At 39.8% G+C, this 15,544-nt stretch overlaps 1 protein-coding gene across 4 annotated transcripts in view; it reads left to right on the top strand.

The window, feature by feature from the left end:
* Nucleotides 1-15,544, top strand: part of GAB1 (GRB2 associated binding protein 1) — a 113,103-nt gene that overhangs the window by 80,462 nt on the left and 17,097 nt on the right. For all 4 annotated transcript variants that reach the window (XM_031692330.2, XM_072976468.1, XM_072976461.1 and 1 more), the window contains exons 3-6: nucleotides 6,181-6,403; nucleotides 10,436-11,037; nucleotides 12,271-12,356; nucleotides 12,548-12,851. In XM_031692330.2, coding sequence (XP_031548190.1) covers nucleotides 6,181-6,403; nucleotides 10,436-11,037; nucleotides 12,271-12,356; nucleotides 12,548-12,851 — 1,215 coding nt within the window. The remainder of the gene's footprint in view (nucleotides 1-6,180; nucleotides 6,404-10,435; nucleotides 11,038-12,270; nucleotides 12,357-12,547; nucleotides 12,852-15,544) is intronic.

The following is a 15,544-nucleotide window of genomic DNA, read 5'->3' as shown; positions in this document are numbered from 1 at the left end:
GAAAATAAGTATGCCCAATCCCTAGGAGAGTAACTAATCTTCTCCTGAAAACAAAAGGAAAGGGGAAAAATCTGACCTGTGTTTTGATTCCAGGAACCTCTCAAAATATCGTTACCATGTTATTTCCGCTGCCCCAGGTGACCACTGCTATTATTGCACACTCAGAATGCTGGCAGGCTGAATCTGTTTTTCAATTCTAGCTCATTGAACTGTGTGTGGTTCCTATGAATGTTTTTATTTAGTAGATTTGCGAGTAGAAACTAATTTCTTTTGTTTTTCTTGGAAATGTGCAGATTTATTTTTGTTTCTCCACCGAAGTAGAAGCTGTGAAATCTGCTAAACAAGACCTGGGAAACATAGCCCTAGGGCTGAACTCGGCTAACCAACTTGGCACAAAGGCTCCTGCTCTAATTTCAGGAGCAAGTTTAGAAAGTTGCCTCTTAATCAGTTGAGTTGCTATACTCAAAATGCTCAGCTAATACTAGTTTAAGAAAAAAAATAGCATAATTCTCTGTTTGATAGTCTTCCCTTTAGAAAAGTAGGGAAACTACCATGTGAGAGAATATACACACTCTCCCACTCCTATAAAGCAGAGCTTCTTAATTGGGGAACTTAAATTTCTGTTTATTTAGTGTTTTATTCAGGTATAACTTAAACCACTGTCAAAGGCACAGAACTTAAGTGTACGGTTCAATATAGTTTTATACATTCATTCCATATCTATATGTAGAAATAGGAATCTATGAAACCCCGCTCAGATCGAGAAATGGAACATTTCCAGTCCCCTAGAAGTTTTCTCATGCTTTTTCCAGTAAAAACCCAGATCAAATTTCAAATGTAACCATTATTTTGCTTCTATTACCATAGATTAGTTTTGCCCCTACTTGACTGTAATATAAATAAAACCACTGAGTCCAGCTTCTTTTTTCCGACAGTAAGTCTGTGAGATTTCATCCATGTAGCATGAGCGGGAGTTCTACATCTATATAGAGTTCCATTGTGTGACTGTATCATAAACTATTGATCTCTTTGAATGTTGACAGACATTTGGCTTGTTTCCAGTGTTTAGTTAATACACGTAGAACTGCTGTGAACATTCTTACGTGGATCTTTTGATGGACATGAGCACTTAGCTTTTCTAGGTATATACCCATTAGTGGAATTGCTGCCTCACAGGGTACATATATTTAGTTTTAGTAGATTTTGTAGCTTTAGTTTTCCAAAGTTACTGTACTAATTGTTTTCCTACCAACGGCATACACAATTTCCAGTTACTTCATAAAGTTCTCGCCAGTGTTTGGTATTGTTGATCATGAGTTTTAGCCATTCCAGTGAGTGTGTAGTGGTTTTAATTTGTATTTGTCTGAGGACCAATTGAACCAGAGTTTGTTTGTTCTAATTTGTCTTATTTTGTTTTATCACATATTTTCAAACTACTGCCCCTGAGATCTTGATTCATTGAGTCCCCTGAGGTGAGGCACCTGGTGATTGTATCCACCAAGCGATCCTGAGGCCATGACACCTCTGGATAAGAATTCAGGCATTTGTCAGCACTGACTAACGGTTTATTTTAAAAAGTCTCCAGGAATGTTTTCACACTCTGTTAAGGAGATGGTCACGACAAATAAAATTTTCAACTTGAAACCCATTAAAGAGATTGGGCTATGATTAAACATCTTCAATATCTGATTAAGTAAACTGAAGAAATTTCACGTTGCAACCCTGAAAATTGCAACTACTGCTATTTCTAGTTTGTATTCCTTTGTTAGATTTACCTTTATAAGATGTTCTTCCATAAAGAAGGGTGTGTTCAGAAGTGAGAAGATGGTTATTTTCGCATTAATAATAGTGCATACTCTTTATGGACTCTTATTTGCTAGATTAATTAGACATAGATCTATTTGAAATGCATCCCTTTAGAGGGAAAAAAAAAATCTATGACAGACCAGGTAAATCAAGAATGAAAAGAAACAGAGGGACCTTAACCTGCATACCTTTCATTGTGAACCTGAAGGAAAACTTTCGCAGTAGAAACAAAAAAATGTTTTGTCAGCAAATGTAGCCCATCTTTGGAGAAAAGGATCTCATCTGATCTCCTGACGGGAGGTGAGCGACACCACAGCTTCATTACCACATGCTCAAGTAGGGTATGTCAGTAGTTACAAAAGCAGAGGACCTTTCTTGTCCACCTGGAAATATTCTACCTTACCAATAAGAAAGAGTAGGATGGGGGGGGGCGGTGTAACTCAGTGGTAGAGCCCATGCTTAGCATGTACAGGGTCCCAGGTTCAATCCCCAGTATCTCCATCAAATAAATAAATAAACCTAATTACCTCTCCTCCAAAAAAAAAAAAAAAAAGAGAGAGTAGGCTTGCTTCCCTAGGCTTAAGCTTTTGTGCCATCTGGTTAAAAAAATACATAGTGTTTTGAATATTTAGAGGCATTATCTGGGCACCCCCAACTTCTGCGAGGGACACTAACACCAGGGCCTTTTGGTTTCAGATAGAATAAAACTATGCATTAAGGAAGGTCAGGATCATGTGAACCGATTTATTATTGGTGGTTCTCCTCACAGAACCATCTGGTCCTCTTCACGGAAAACTCGTGAAGGCTTTCCTTAGCAGTACTTACTTGCTTTCCACGTAAAGTTCAATTTAAGAGTTTGATACTGCAGCCTATTAGACCTCTGATGGGTGCTAATTATTACTCTTCATGCCTTCTGAATTAAGAGACAGGAAATAATTGTACACACATAAGCAAACCCTAAGCTGATGTTCGGTTCTCAGAAACATGATACCAGCATTACTTAGAGCAGTAAGTTGGAAACCCAAGTGAGCCAGAAAGCAGTAAACAGTCTGCCCAACTACTCATGGGGTAGTCACATGTCTTTACAAGGTGGAACAGAAGTTTCTTTTTTCAGACCAGTTGGTTAACTTTGGCTGGAAACTTTATGTTAGAGAATATTTAGATACCATGCATGCTGACAAGATACGCAGAGTTGAGTCTCTAGTCAAATTAACATGAGTAAAATCACTAAAACTTTGAAGATGATGCGTTATCTGAGCCCAAAGTGGTAAAGCAGTGTCCCCTTCCCCTTTAAGTCCCCTGTAGCCGTGTTGTTTGAAATGGTTTGCTGTTCATTTAAAGGCCTTTTCTTCCATGAGCTTGCTAGTGAATAAAATGAAAGTTTCTGTCTGATTCTTGCCTTTTAGAAATATACAGAAGTCTTCCCATATTGTAAACAAGATTTAAAAAAAAAAGGACTTTTAAATCTGGTTCTTTTTATTATTTTTCTATTCATTTTTCTTTTCTCCCCCCCCCCCACCAGGAAGTTGAGAGGATCTTGAAGCTATAGAGTGAAAACACTTTAGTCATTCACAGGCGGGAGAAAGGGAAGGTTAAAAATGAGACGATCCCATTGTGTTAATAAAACAGACAATAGTTATTGCTTGATGGGGTGACTTTTTTCCCACTTACGATGAATCACTCAGTTCATGTAGTGTATAGCCATCTAGTTTAGAAAAAATACTAAAGGAAAAGTGTTATCTGTAAAAACAACCACCTGGAAAAGTTATTTTAGGAGTTACAGTGGAAAAGTAGAATTCATACTGTTTTATGTAGTAATGTATTTCCAGTGTTCACTTGCATTTCGTTCAGTCAAAACTAAAAATTGAACTGGATTATACTGTCTTACCATATCTCTATGGTAGAAGAAAGGAGAAATACATAAAATATACTTGTGAATGCACCCTGTAGGATCCAGCAGCTGCTTTCTGATCCCTCTGCTTTTTTTTCCTCTCCAGTGTTGAATATATTCTTCTTAAGCTTTTTATTTTATTTTTTATTTTTATTGAAGTATCATTGATTTACAATGTTGTGTTAATTTCTGGTGTACAACACAGTGCCTCAGATACATCTGTATATTGTTTCTCATACTCTTTCATTACAGGTTATTTTATTGTAACCTATTAAATGTAGTTCCCTGTGCTATACAGTAGACCTTCTTGTTTATCCATTTTATATGTAGTACTGTGTACTGCTGATCCCAAATGTCCCCCATTTCCCCTTTGGTAACTGTAAGTTTGTTTTCTGTGTCTGTTAGTCTCTTTCTGTTTTATAAACAAGTTCATTTGTATTGTATCATTTTTTTAAGCTCCTTAAAGGGTAAATATTTTTCATAGTTTTAAGTTTGATAATCCACGAGTATTTACTCTAAGTCACTGATACGTTCATGGCATTTTAAATCCCCTTAAATAAATCTCTTTATATTTGTAACAAAATCAAAACAGCAAGACAGTTCATAAGGTATGCTATATACACTATAATCAGTGTCATTTAGACATGGTGAAGTAGTTATCAGTTCCCATGAAATGTTGGCATGATGTTGTATAAATGTCCAAAAATTCATTTCTCTTTTCTCACCACTTTGTGTTCTGGCCCTTCATCAATAAGAAAGAATTAACTAATTAATCCCTGTCATAAAGTGTTAGATTTTGTTGGGTGAGCCTGTATGAAGACTTGATGTTGCATGAAGCATAACAAAGCCAGAACGTTGGAAATTAGCTCCACTTCTGTGTACTCGGGCCAGATTGTCCAACTGAAAGATATTTCTGTACTCAGTTAGCACCTAGTAGGGCTCACAAGTTTCTGGAGGAGCAAATTCCAAAGCGCAGGTGCATGCAAATGGGTCTTGCAGATTCAGGGGGTGCCTGGCTTCCATGTCTTCCAACCTGACATAGAGAAAGTGCTAAGTGAGTTTCAGCTGGGTGAAGGAAATATTTTTGAGCATCTGCCCCAGGAGTTCTGATTCTTTTTGTTTGTTTGGGGGACCCACAATTAATGATTAATTAAATCAAACTAATTAAAGATAGCCATACTAATATGTTTTTTTTTTAAATGGAGGTACTGGGGATTGAACCCAGGACCTTGTGCATGCTAAGCATACACTCTACCACTATACCCTCCCCTCCCTAATACTAATATATTATTCAAGCTTTACAGTTAGGATATGAGCTTCTTTGCCTAGCAAGAAGAGTTTTTAAATGAACTCTGTAAACTTGGCTGTGGTGCATGTATGGATGTTAAAGTTGAATACAAAAAGACAGTATCAAAAGCACGTGGACTTTTTCTGTAGAATCTGGAGAACAGAGCTGACATGTGGCTCTTCCCTGAGGAATTGACAGACCAAGTGACCTGCCTTTGATTCTATTCTGTAGAACATATTAACTCTCTTACCACTTCTTAGCATCTTTAGGTAATGTTTTGTTGTGGAAGTCTCAGTTTCAACCCAGTCTTTTCTATTCTAATATAAACAGGCAAGAAACAGATTTGTTTATTCAAATATGAGCATTTACCTTTTTTTTAAATTGATTTATAGCTCCGTATTCCTAACCAGACTAACAGAGAATTTTTGTTTTCGGCCCTCAAAAATTTCCTTGGTTGTGTCAATAATTACAGCGTTTTTTTTTCCTAATTTTTTAACTTGTTTTCAAATTACTTCATTCTACACAATTTAGCAATTTTTTCCTGTCTTCTCAAAGCATAGTTAAGTGCTTAATAAATTACTTCTTTACCTGTTGAGCCCTTCTGCATGAAGATACTACAGAAACCAATAAATGGCAAAGGAGGCTATGAGCTGAGAGGAGAAGTGATGTCAAAGAGAAGCTCTTTCCCTGAATGTGAATCCTGGAATTAGACATATTTCTCCCCAGTCGGCTGGGAAGTAGAAAGAAATGAATGAATAGCAAAATAAATGGGGTGAAGAGCTGGCCCTGGCACACACAGCGCCACGGGCCTGTAGATACCACGTAAAAAAGTGGATCTCCTTGGAAGGTTGGCTTGGCTTAGCACTTACTATGGGGGAATAAAATCCGCTGCTTGTGTTAACATCTTCATTCCCAGTAGCCTTAAAACCAAAGAATGTTCAAGGCCAGTGTTAACCTTGGCTTTCCTCGAGCCTCTGGAAGAAGGAGCCCTAATTCTCAGATGTCTTTGAGAAGAACCAGTTATTTTCTGTGTCAAGGTTGCCATTTAGGGAGAATGTATTTTAACGGACGTTGTCCTAGTTTATCCTATTTTCATGTGTTTAAACAAATTTATCTCCAGCCTTTCAAGTAGCTTTGTTTGAGAAACAATTCTTAAAACGGCGTAGACAATGATGGTCACGCTTGGATGTTGCAGATCCTGTGAAGCCTCCTGGCAACTCCTTACAAGCACCGGCTGATTTACCGTTAGCGATAAACACAGCACCGCCCTCCGCCCAGGTGGATTCCTCCGCTGCTCCTCCTCCTCCGTATCAGCTAATCAGCCTTCCGCCACACCTGGAAACTCTTGGCATCCAGGAGGACCCTCAAGACTACCTCTTGCTCATCAACTGTCAAAGCAAGAAGCCTGAACCCCCCAGGTAAACCGCGTCCGTCTGCGCAAGTGCGCGCGCGTCCGTGCGCGCATATCTTTAGGAAGCTCACCTTTAAACTTTTTTAACCCTCATTTGAAGGCTTAAAAGAAACCACCTATAGAAGCTTATATTTTAGGCGTATATTTCAGGTGTATGTTCCCCGACTAATGATGTCTGATGTTCAGGAGATTTTATTAAAGAAACACGTTCTCTATAATTTTTGGCAGAGAACACTTGTACCTACAAGGCTCTTTTGGAAATGTGTCTCCTGTGTCATAGTCGTTGTTACAGACTCACAGTATTACTTGCTTAACAGATTTCACTGATTTATAAATGGTGATCTTGCTCCATTTCTTATGTGATTGTAAACCAGCCAAGGGTCATCTTTTGTTTCTGAAGAAGGAGAGGAATATCTACTGCTAGAAGATTTTGAAAGCAAAACGATTCCATTGCAGTGAGTGTGTTGTGGTTGCTTTGGATCTGTGTGAGAAATTAATCATGCAGGTAAAATCCCAGTATAGCAAATTCTATGGAATAAACCAATCGGGCATCAGTGAAATTTGATGAAGTCAAATATATTGCTAAAAACTACGAAACTTTTGAATCTTCATACCTAGCAATGAAGCAGACCTTACAACAAGACTTGACTTGACAGATTTTTAAGTAGAACGGAGTATATGGATTTCCGTGATTACCAAGGCTATCCTAAAACCTTTCCCAGAGCCTGATTTACCTGTCATCTCCAGCTTTGCTTCCATACCCCTCTCTTCTTTCAAGCTATAAGATATTTTAATCTGATCGTTCTTGTCATTTGATGTTGGATAATTGGAAGGCTTAAATTAAAGTAATAGTGACAGTTGGAGTCAGAAATTAACTAGAAGATCTGTTTTACCATTAGCAGCTATGTGATAACTAGTGACATGGGTGTATTTATTATCTTAATTTGCAGTATGAAGGGCAGAGGTGAATTGCATTGAGAGGTGAAAGATTTTTTTTAAACAGATGTTAGATGGAGGCATTATTTTTATAACAAAAAAATTTTTTTCATGTAGAAAGTGACTGTTACTAGGCTCTGGGATCATACAAAACACTTGTTCAAAAATTTTTAAGTAGAATTGGTTAAGATCCACAAATTAGTTCCTGTAAACCATTCCCTGAGATAATGGAAACAGCTAACAAACCTTTCAAAGATGAGTTTCTATATATTTGTTGTAATGGGATTTTACCTGTAAGAGCAAAAAAAAAAATTTTTTTTATAAATCAGCACCAGTTAATAATATCAAATTCTAACTTGATTTTTGCTTGTTTGCTGTGAGTATTTAAAATTATACACTTGCAACTTTGTTGCCTATGCTACTAACTAAGATTTTATTTTAGGGAGAGCCACAGTTATTTTTCCATATCAATTTTTCAAAAGCCAACAGCCAAGTAACAGTTTTCAGTACGTTTTCTTTTTATATAGTGTTTTTCATGGATCTCATTGGTATCACAGTTTTCCTGCTGTAGTAGAAATTATGATGTGGATCATTGCTCAGATATATTTTGTATCTATGTTTTGCAGCAGCAACAGTTAAATAGCAAATATTTATGAAGTACCCACTATGTGCCCACTGTTTTGTGGGTGCTATGAAGGTACAAACTTATTACATAAGGTACAGCCCCCTCCGATGCAGTCTCCTTGAGAGTTTATAAGTAAAGCTTGTGAAGAAGTCAAAACATGCAAGCATTAGGTATCTAGGGATGAAGGCAAGATATGAGCATTGCCTTGCAAACTCTTGTTCATTGTGCAAGACTCAGCTTAGACATCTGCTCCTCTGGAAGACATTCCCCCAAATTCCCAGGCCGGATTTAATGCTCTCTGGATTTTCATAGCACCCTGGTTGTGCCTCTATATCTCCGCTTTATCACAGAATTGGAAATAGCTTGATAATTGTATTTATTCTCCACCAACCCATAAGCTGATGTCAAGGCCAAGGAACTCAGTACTCATTGTACTTCTAGCTTCTCTTAACTTCATATTAGAATTAAATCAAGTGCAAATCTCAGAATATGTGTGAGAAGTTCCTAGGAAGAATAGTGCAAATGGTTTTGAAATGGAGGGTGAGCGGTCTCACAGGAGGAGTAGGATTTGAACCACACCTGGTTGGTGAGAGAAAAGGAGACTGTCATTAATAATTTACATCCAAATAGCTTGAGGGGCAGGGGAGGTGAGAACGAGAGTGACGGGAGGAGAGGCTGCCGGGAGAAAAGGTTTCCACTTGGGGAGTGGTAGGACCTAAGATAGGAAGGTGGAACCAGGTTTTGATTGCCTCAGTGCCAGGTGGCATCGTTTGTGGGCTTTTTGTAGGTCCCACAGCCTGGAGGGACTCTCAAGAGGATTTTCTCTTGACTACGTGAGTGATATGAAATCATATTTTGAAAACACTGATCTTCCAGCAGTACTGGCTACATGGCTGGTACCCAGGATAGATCGGAAGAGGGAGAAACGAGAAGAAATAAGTTCTCTGAGGAGGGGTCAGTGGTCTAGATCTCAGCAGAGACATGGACCTGAACCTGGGGTGGTGATGGTGGGAACAAAGCAGCATAGTAGGTACTTGGTTAGGAAAAAGGACTCTGTGCCCGAGGGATGGTAGAGATCAAAGTGAATGAGTAAAAGCTGAATTGGGTTTAGAGTGTAGAGAACCTACATTAAAGGCATTTCTTTTCATGGCAAGTCAGAGAGGGCAATCAGTTTGAGAAGTAAATTAAATTTGGTGCACAGGAGCAAGGTAATACTGGGATAATCAAGTAGAAATATATTTGAACGGTTTGAAAGTACAGGACTCGGAGTTTCATGAGAAGATGCGAGTTGTCAGCTTTCAGTAGAAGGTGAAGTTATGAGAAAGAAGGAGTTTTTAATGGTTTTTTTTTTTAATGATTTTTGTAAAGACTCACAGGACTGATTTCTGTTAGCCATTTCCAGGTGGAGAGACAGGAAGAAGGAGTCAGTCAATGAAATAAGGACATAGTCAGTGAGGGAGAAGGAAAATCAGGGCATTGACATCGCTGTGAGGGTTCTCTGGTACTAGAGGGGGAGAGGTCCAGGGAAGAGATGCAGTTACACAATGCCAGATGTTACCAAGAAATCAGGGAGATACGCCCTTAGAAAAACTATCACAAGGTATTATTTTTTTAATATTGAGTTTAAGGTCCTCCAGGGCTTTGGACAACATACGTAGGTAGTTAAGCTATCTTGTTTAGCATTAAGGAAGGATGCTTGTTCTGGTATTGGTAGCTTTGTTTTGGTTTATTCCCAAATTTTGTGATACCGCAACATACAGAGACTGAAAATGTACCAAAGTGTGAAATTTACTCTAATGAGATTTCTCGAAGTTCATTCTTATTTGCAGTTGGCTAACTCTGTGGCTTGGATTTTGAACCTCTTTATAGTACTGGCTAAATATTTGTTAAAGAAAATTAGTAGAAAGGAAGGTATGCAAAACCTGTCGTGTTGCCACCTCCTTGGAGATTACGTTGAATTTATTCAGTACCAAGTAATCATTAGACTTTTTGTTTCACAGAACAGTAAATTTGCGCAGGTGGGCAAAAGAGCAGTGGACCAACTTGGTAAACTGTTGGCCTGGGGTTTTGCATGCTCTTCAGAGGAAGTGCTTTCCTTGTGTCTGTGCCTGAATCATTTACCTTTCTACGAGTTTGGTACCTTTCTAATTCCAGTGCTTCAGGGATTGTGGTTTTATGTGTGGATTTACTAGGTGGGGTTGGGGGTGTGGGCAGGTACAGGACAGGAATTAGTGAGAATGCTTTCGGTTTTGTGGTGGCGGTTTTGTTACCTGGCATATAATCATAAAAAACTAAGGAATATCGGTGCTTTAAATCAGATGGATCATACACACACACACACACACACACACACACACACACACACAGTCTAATGAAAAAGCCATGGATTTTGATTGCTAAGCTCCAAATATATCTCTGCAAACGCAGGCTTATGTCCTCACCGTGTTTTATCTTCTGTCATTAACTATTTTTATCTAGAACACACACTGATTCTGCCAAATCCACCTCTTCTGAGACAGACTGCAATGATAACGTCCCTTCTCATAAAAACCCTGCTTCCTCCCAGAGCAAACACGGAGTGAATGGCTTTTTCCAGCAGCAGATGATGTATGACTCGCCACCGTCTCGCGCTGCATCTGTTTCTGTCGACTCCAGCCTTTATTACCTGCCCAGGAGTTACTCCCACGACGTTCTACCAAAGGCGTCTCCATCAAGTACCGAAGCCGATGGAGAACTCTATGTTTTTAATACCCCCTCGGGGACCTCCAGTGTAGAGACCCAGCTGAGGCACGTATCTATAAGTTATGACATTCCTCCAACACCTGGTAATACTTATCAGATCCCACGAACATTTCCCGAAGGAACCTTGGGGCAGACGTCAAAGCTGGACACTATTCCAGATATTCCTCCACCTCGGCCACCGAAACCACACCCGGCTCATGACCGCTCTCCCGTGGAAGCGTGTAGCATCACGCGCGCAGCCTCGGACACTGACGGTAGTTACTGTGTCCCTACGGCAGGGATGCCACCGTCACGTAGTAATACCATTTCCACTGTGGATTTGAACAAATTGCGAAAAGGTCAGCTCCAGTTGGCTTCTGCCGTGTTAGAGGTTAACGATCGGGCAGCCATTGGTCCAAATATTTGTTCTTGTAAGCATAGCGTGACGTGAAATGATAATCCCTTTTCTCTGCAGCTCTGCAGTTGCCCATTCACTTAGCAAAGATGTCAGAGTCCCATGGAAGTGTGGTTGTGCATGCAGCGTGTGTCCGTGTGCGTGTTCTGCTGGAAGGGAGAAGGGGATGGAGTTATTCATCCCTGAAAAAGTGTGGCCTTAGGAATACCTTCCTGCCTCAGGAAGTGTGCACCCCCCTCTGTCACTTTCTCTCTCCTGGGTGGGCAGACCCGATGGGACAGAGGAGCAGGAAGTAGACCAGCCACAAAGCCTCTCCCAGGCATACCCTTTCCTGTATTTGTGTCCCGTTATGACCGCTTCTCTGTCACATCTGCTGGGCTCCGTTTCCTTCCTTCTAAATTAGCAGTTTTTACGTTACGTCTACCAGCTGATATGCCACTCCAATCAAGTCATTCTGCTTTTTGTTTGTTTGGTTTTATTTATATTTAAAGCTCTGAATCTTCTCTTCCCAGACCCCTAGCCACTTTACTTATTCCTAGAGCCTTCACCATCTCCTAGAGCCAACCAAAAGTTGCAGACCTTGAGAGGAGAAAAATTGAGTTTGGGTTACACTCTGAGGTTCTTAAAGTCCTAAAACTAAAAAGCCAAAGTTTACAATGCACATACCCTAAAAACTGTGTGATACAACTTCTGTGTTTTGTGTTCGAGTTATCCGGCTGTTTTAAAGAAGGTAAAGATTTAATGTGTTGTGAATAGGACTTATATCAACACTTATTTAGCTATTCATTACCAGTTTCTAACTTCTTGAAGTGGCCGTAATGTATGTTATAGTGGTTATAAGTTAGTGAGATGCAAATTAGACCCAAGGGTGCAAAAGATGAAAAAACGGAAGTATTTCTTTTCTCCATCTTTAGATAACCATTTCATCCCAGGCTTAGCTATTTACTCATTGTCATAATCAAATACTGGTACTGGTTAGCATAAGAGGAAGTGTCTGCATTTTCTAGTGCTTCAATGTGTTAATGCGAGATACTACTCTGTGAGCATCCTTTTAAAAATCTGTATATGTGCATGTGTGCATATATGAAAACACAGAGAGAGAGAGAATGTCATTCCTGATTACCCTGAGAACTGGCAAAGATGGGAGGAAATGCTGACAGTTTATTCTCTGTTTTAGATGCTAGTTCTCAAGATTGCTATGATATTCCACGAACATTTCCAAGTGACAGATCTAGTTCACTTGAAGGCTTCCATAACCACTTTGTAAGTATAATTGACCTTAACATCATCAAGTGTGTTTCACTGTCAGGATCCTCACACTTAGCGCTCTGAGACTAAAATGAGATCCTGGAATAAAAGTCCCTTCAGCCCCATGTGAATAAGCATGACCGACAACTGTGTTTTCCTGTTGACAATAGTTTTCGTTTATTAAAAGAAATGTATGTGTGTTTTAGAAAATCAAAAACGTATTGACGGTGGGAAGCGTCTCAAGTGAAGAACTGGATGAAAATTACGTCCCCATGAATCCCAACTCTCCTCCACGGCAACATTCCAGCAGCTTCACAGAACCAATTCAGGAAGCAAATTATGTGCCAATGACTCCAGGGACATTTGACTTTTCTTCATTTGGAATGCAAGTTCCACCTCCTGCTCACATGGGCTTCAGGTCCAGCCCAAAGACCCCTCCCAGGAGACCAGTTCCTGTTGCAGACTGTGAACCACCTCCCGTGGATCGGAACCTCAAGCCAGACAGAAAAGGTATGGGGGTTGTGGCACGGTAAAAGGGTCGGGGGCTGCCAGTTTAGATCTGCATTTAACTCTCGTTAAATCCAAAACAGAATCGGCACTAGAAGTTGGGAAGTATTTTCTATTACCTTAGTTACCAACTTGTTTAAGTAAAATGGTATTGCTACTTAGATATTATTAATTATTATGTCATATGTTGATGCCCAGGTGAGATTTTTCAGTCTCCTATCTCTAGAGCAGAGGTTACCAACTAACATATTCCCAAGGATTGGCAAGCAACAGGAGATAATTAAGAGGAACTGGAATGCCCTTGCCCCATCCAAATGGGGTAACTACTGCCTGGCTACAGTCCTTTGTGGACTTGTGAAAATAACGTGGGCCCCTAAAGGAAAACTCTTCTGATTATCAAAAGAAGTCAAAAATACAGCGTTTTATATGTATAGCCTTTTGATTTTTAAGTTCTGCCAGCTAATTTAGTTATTTAAAACAAAGCAAAGCAAAGCATTGTAGACCATACCAAACACTTTTACAAGCCAAATATGGCCTTTGGCTGTTATTTTGTAACCTCTTCTCCAGGGTGTGTGATGTCAAATCAGACTCGAGGTTATTAATGCACTTGACATGGTTCTTTAAGAGCAGTAAGATTTGCTTGGATTCTCTCCCCATTCTGTCTGTATAACAACTTCTCAAAAATGATTCTGCCTTTGCTGGGGTATAAACAAATGCTTCTCGTCTATTCTTTCATGCTGGCCTTCATAAGTACCATTAAATTCTAAGGTAGCATGGTTCGTTAAGAACTCAGTGTAAAAGAAAATTTTCAGCCAAATTGGTAATATGGACCCAAGTTTTCAAAATTTGCGTTTGAGTGGTTAAAACCCGGACAGCCAGCTGTGTGGTAGCATGCTGTGACTGTGGTTTAATCTCGACAACCAAGTAAGTTAATATATTGGCTGTGGGATGCGTGGCACAATTTCCGGGGAATTCAGCACATTTGAAAGATCTCATGTGCTAGATGTAGCTTTTTTTAAAAGCATGTAATGTTTGTGTAAATTTCTCATTAACCTGGGCTGGGATCATTTCTATTAATCCTAATTAAGTTCCTGTTGTAGGGGACAGTGACAGAGACTCACTCTTAAGAAAATGAGTTTTGTTTTACTTTTAAGTAAGTAAGTGAAAAGAGAACGTTATTGGGAACTGAGCCGCTCCTCTGGGGCTGTCACTTTGTCCGGCTCACTCTGCTTCTGTCCTCTGGGAAGTTTTTGATTCTACTTGGTTCAGTCTTACCTTCTCCCCTTCTTTGCTGTTTTCTTTTCCTCCGTATCCTCTACTTGACATGGTTTCTGCTTTCAGAGAGCGCTGGCCTCCAGCGCCCCGCTGTGGCTTAGATCCCACCTCCTGGCTGCTTTTTATGGGCCCTCGCAGCTTCCACACCTGCTGTGGACCACCGCATTCATCATCCGCTCACTTCAGATTGGTCAGAGAGACTTGGTCTCATGTGTCTTGCCACACCAGGCCGCGTCATGGACGGTGGGCCAGCCCATCGACGGGCTGTCGTTGGGTCACACACCCCCTTCTGGTCCCACAGCTGGAAAGATGGTTGCATGTCACACCACTGGCCACCTAAGTGGCCCCGGCAGCAGGGCCCTGATCAGGGTTGGTTATTTCAGAAAGGGTGTGAGCATCCCAGGCTTTTCCATTGATCACGTTTCCTCTCGTTTCTCTTTATCCTCATTTGTTTTTAAATCTATTTAGGCCTCATTAGTCATTTTTTCGTTTGCATACACTATGCCAAAGTATGTTTGGACATGTGTAGATTTATCATAGAGCCCCCAGGTTGTAGGAGGGTTAAGATTCAAGTGTCCTGAACTCTGTGAAACATTGAAATCTTCATTTTAATGCTAAACGGATTCTTCTCTTATTTTCCCGTAATGAGTACGTTAGCAGCAGGTCACTGGTTTTTAACACAAAACATAACAGTTTTCTATCTGGATGTCCCACGTGAGTATGGAGGTGGTCTGATCTGGGTGAGGCACGAAGTTCTGAGTCCCTCCAGCTTTGCTCCTTTGCCTGCTACTTCTTTCCATCAGGCTCTGCAGAACACAGTTTGAAAATTCCCAGTGTAGTTCACTGTGAACGGTTCCATGTGGTAAGCACAATGCAGAATCAGAAAAGAGCCCTATTTGTATGTTAGAAAAGTTTTGGGATCATAATGATATGCTTTTAGTATCATCTAGGTCTGACAGAGTTCATATGCCCTGTATTATAATATATATTATCTTATGTCTATATCATAATATGGCATGTATACTACAGGTTATATGTATTGCATATATATATATAATTATACCTCCCTATGACTATAGTGAAAGTATATATATTCTAGTACATGAGAGATTAATTGTCCTCATCCTCTAAACCAACCTAAGGTGATTTTACTGTAGAACAGAGCCAAGTAGGTTCCTTGGTTACTTTTGGAGATTCTCCTCAGTCTTTTAAGAACTAACTGAACTGTTGAAAGACAGTTCTGAGCTCATGGGCCAGATTACTGGTTTTGTATCTCCGTTTAGATACAGAAAGAACTGAGAAAGTACCCAGAATAAAATACCTCCATAGTTTTGGACAAAATCAAGAATAGGTTTAGCAAAATAGTAAAGAGTTTACTAGTCATAGTAATTTTTTTTTAAATTTTTGTTTTTCTTTAGTAC

The sequence above is a fragment of the Vicugna pacos genome, chromosome 2 (genome assembly GCF_048564905.1).
Source record: "Vicugna pacos chromosome 2, VicPac4, whole genome shotgun sequence".
Taxonomy (NCBI): domain Eukaryota; kingdom Metazoa; phylum Chordata; class Mammalia; order Artiodactyla; family Camelidae; genus Vicugna; species Vicugna pacos.
The sequence above is the reverse complement of the archived record's forward strand: the minus strand, read 5'-3'. Positions and strand labels throughout refer to the sequence as shown.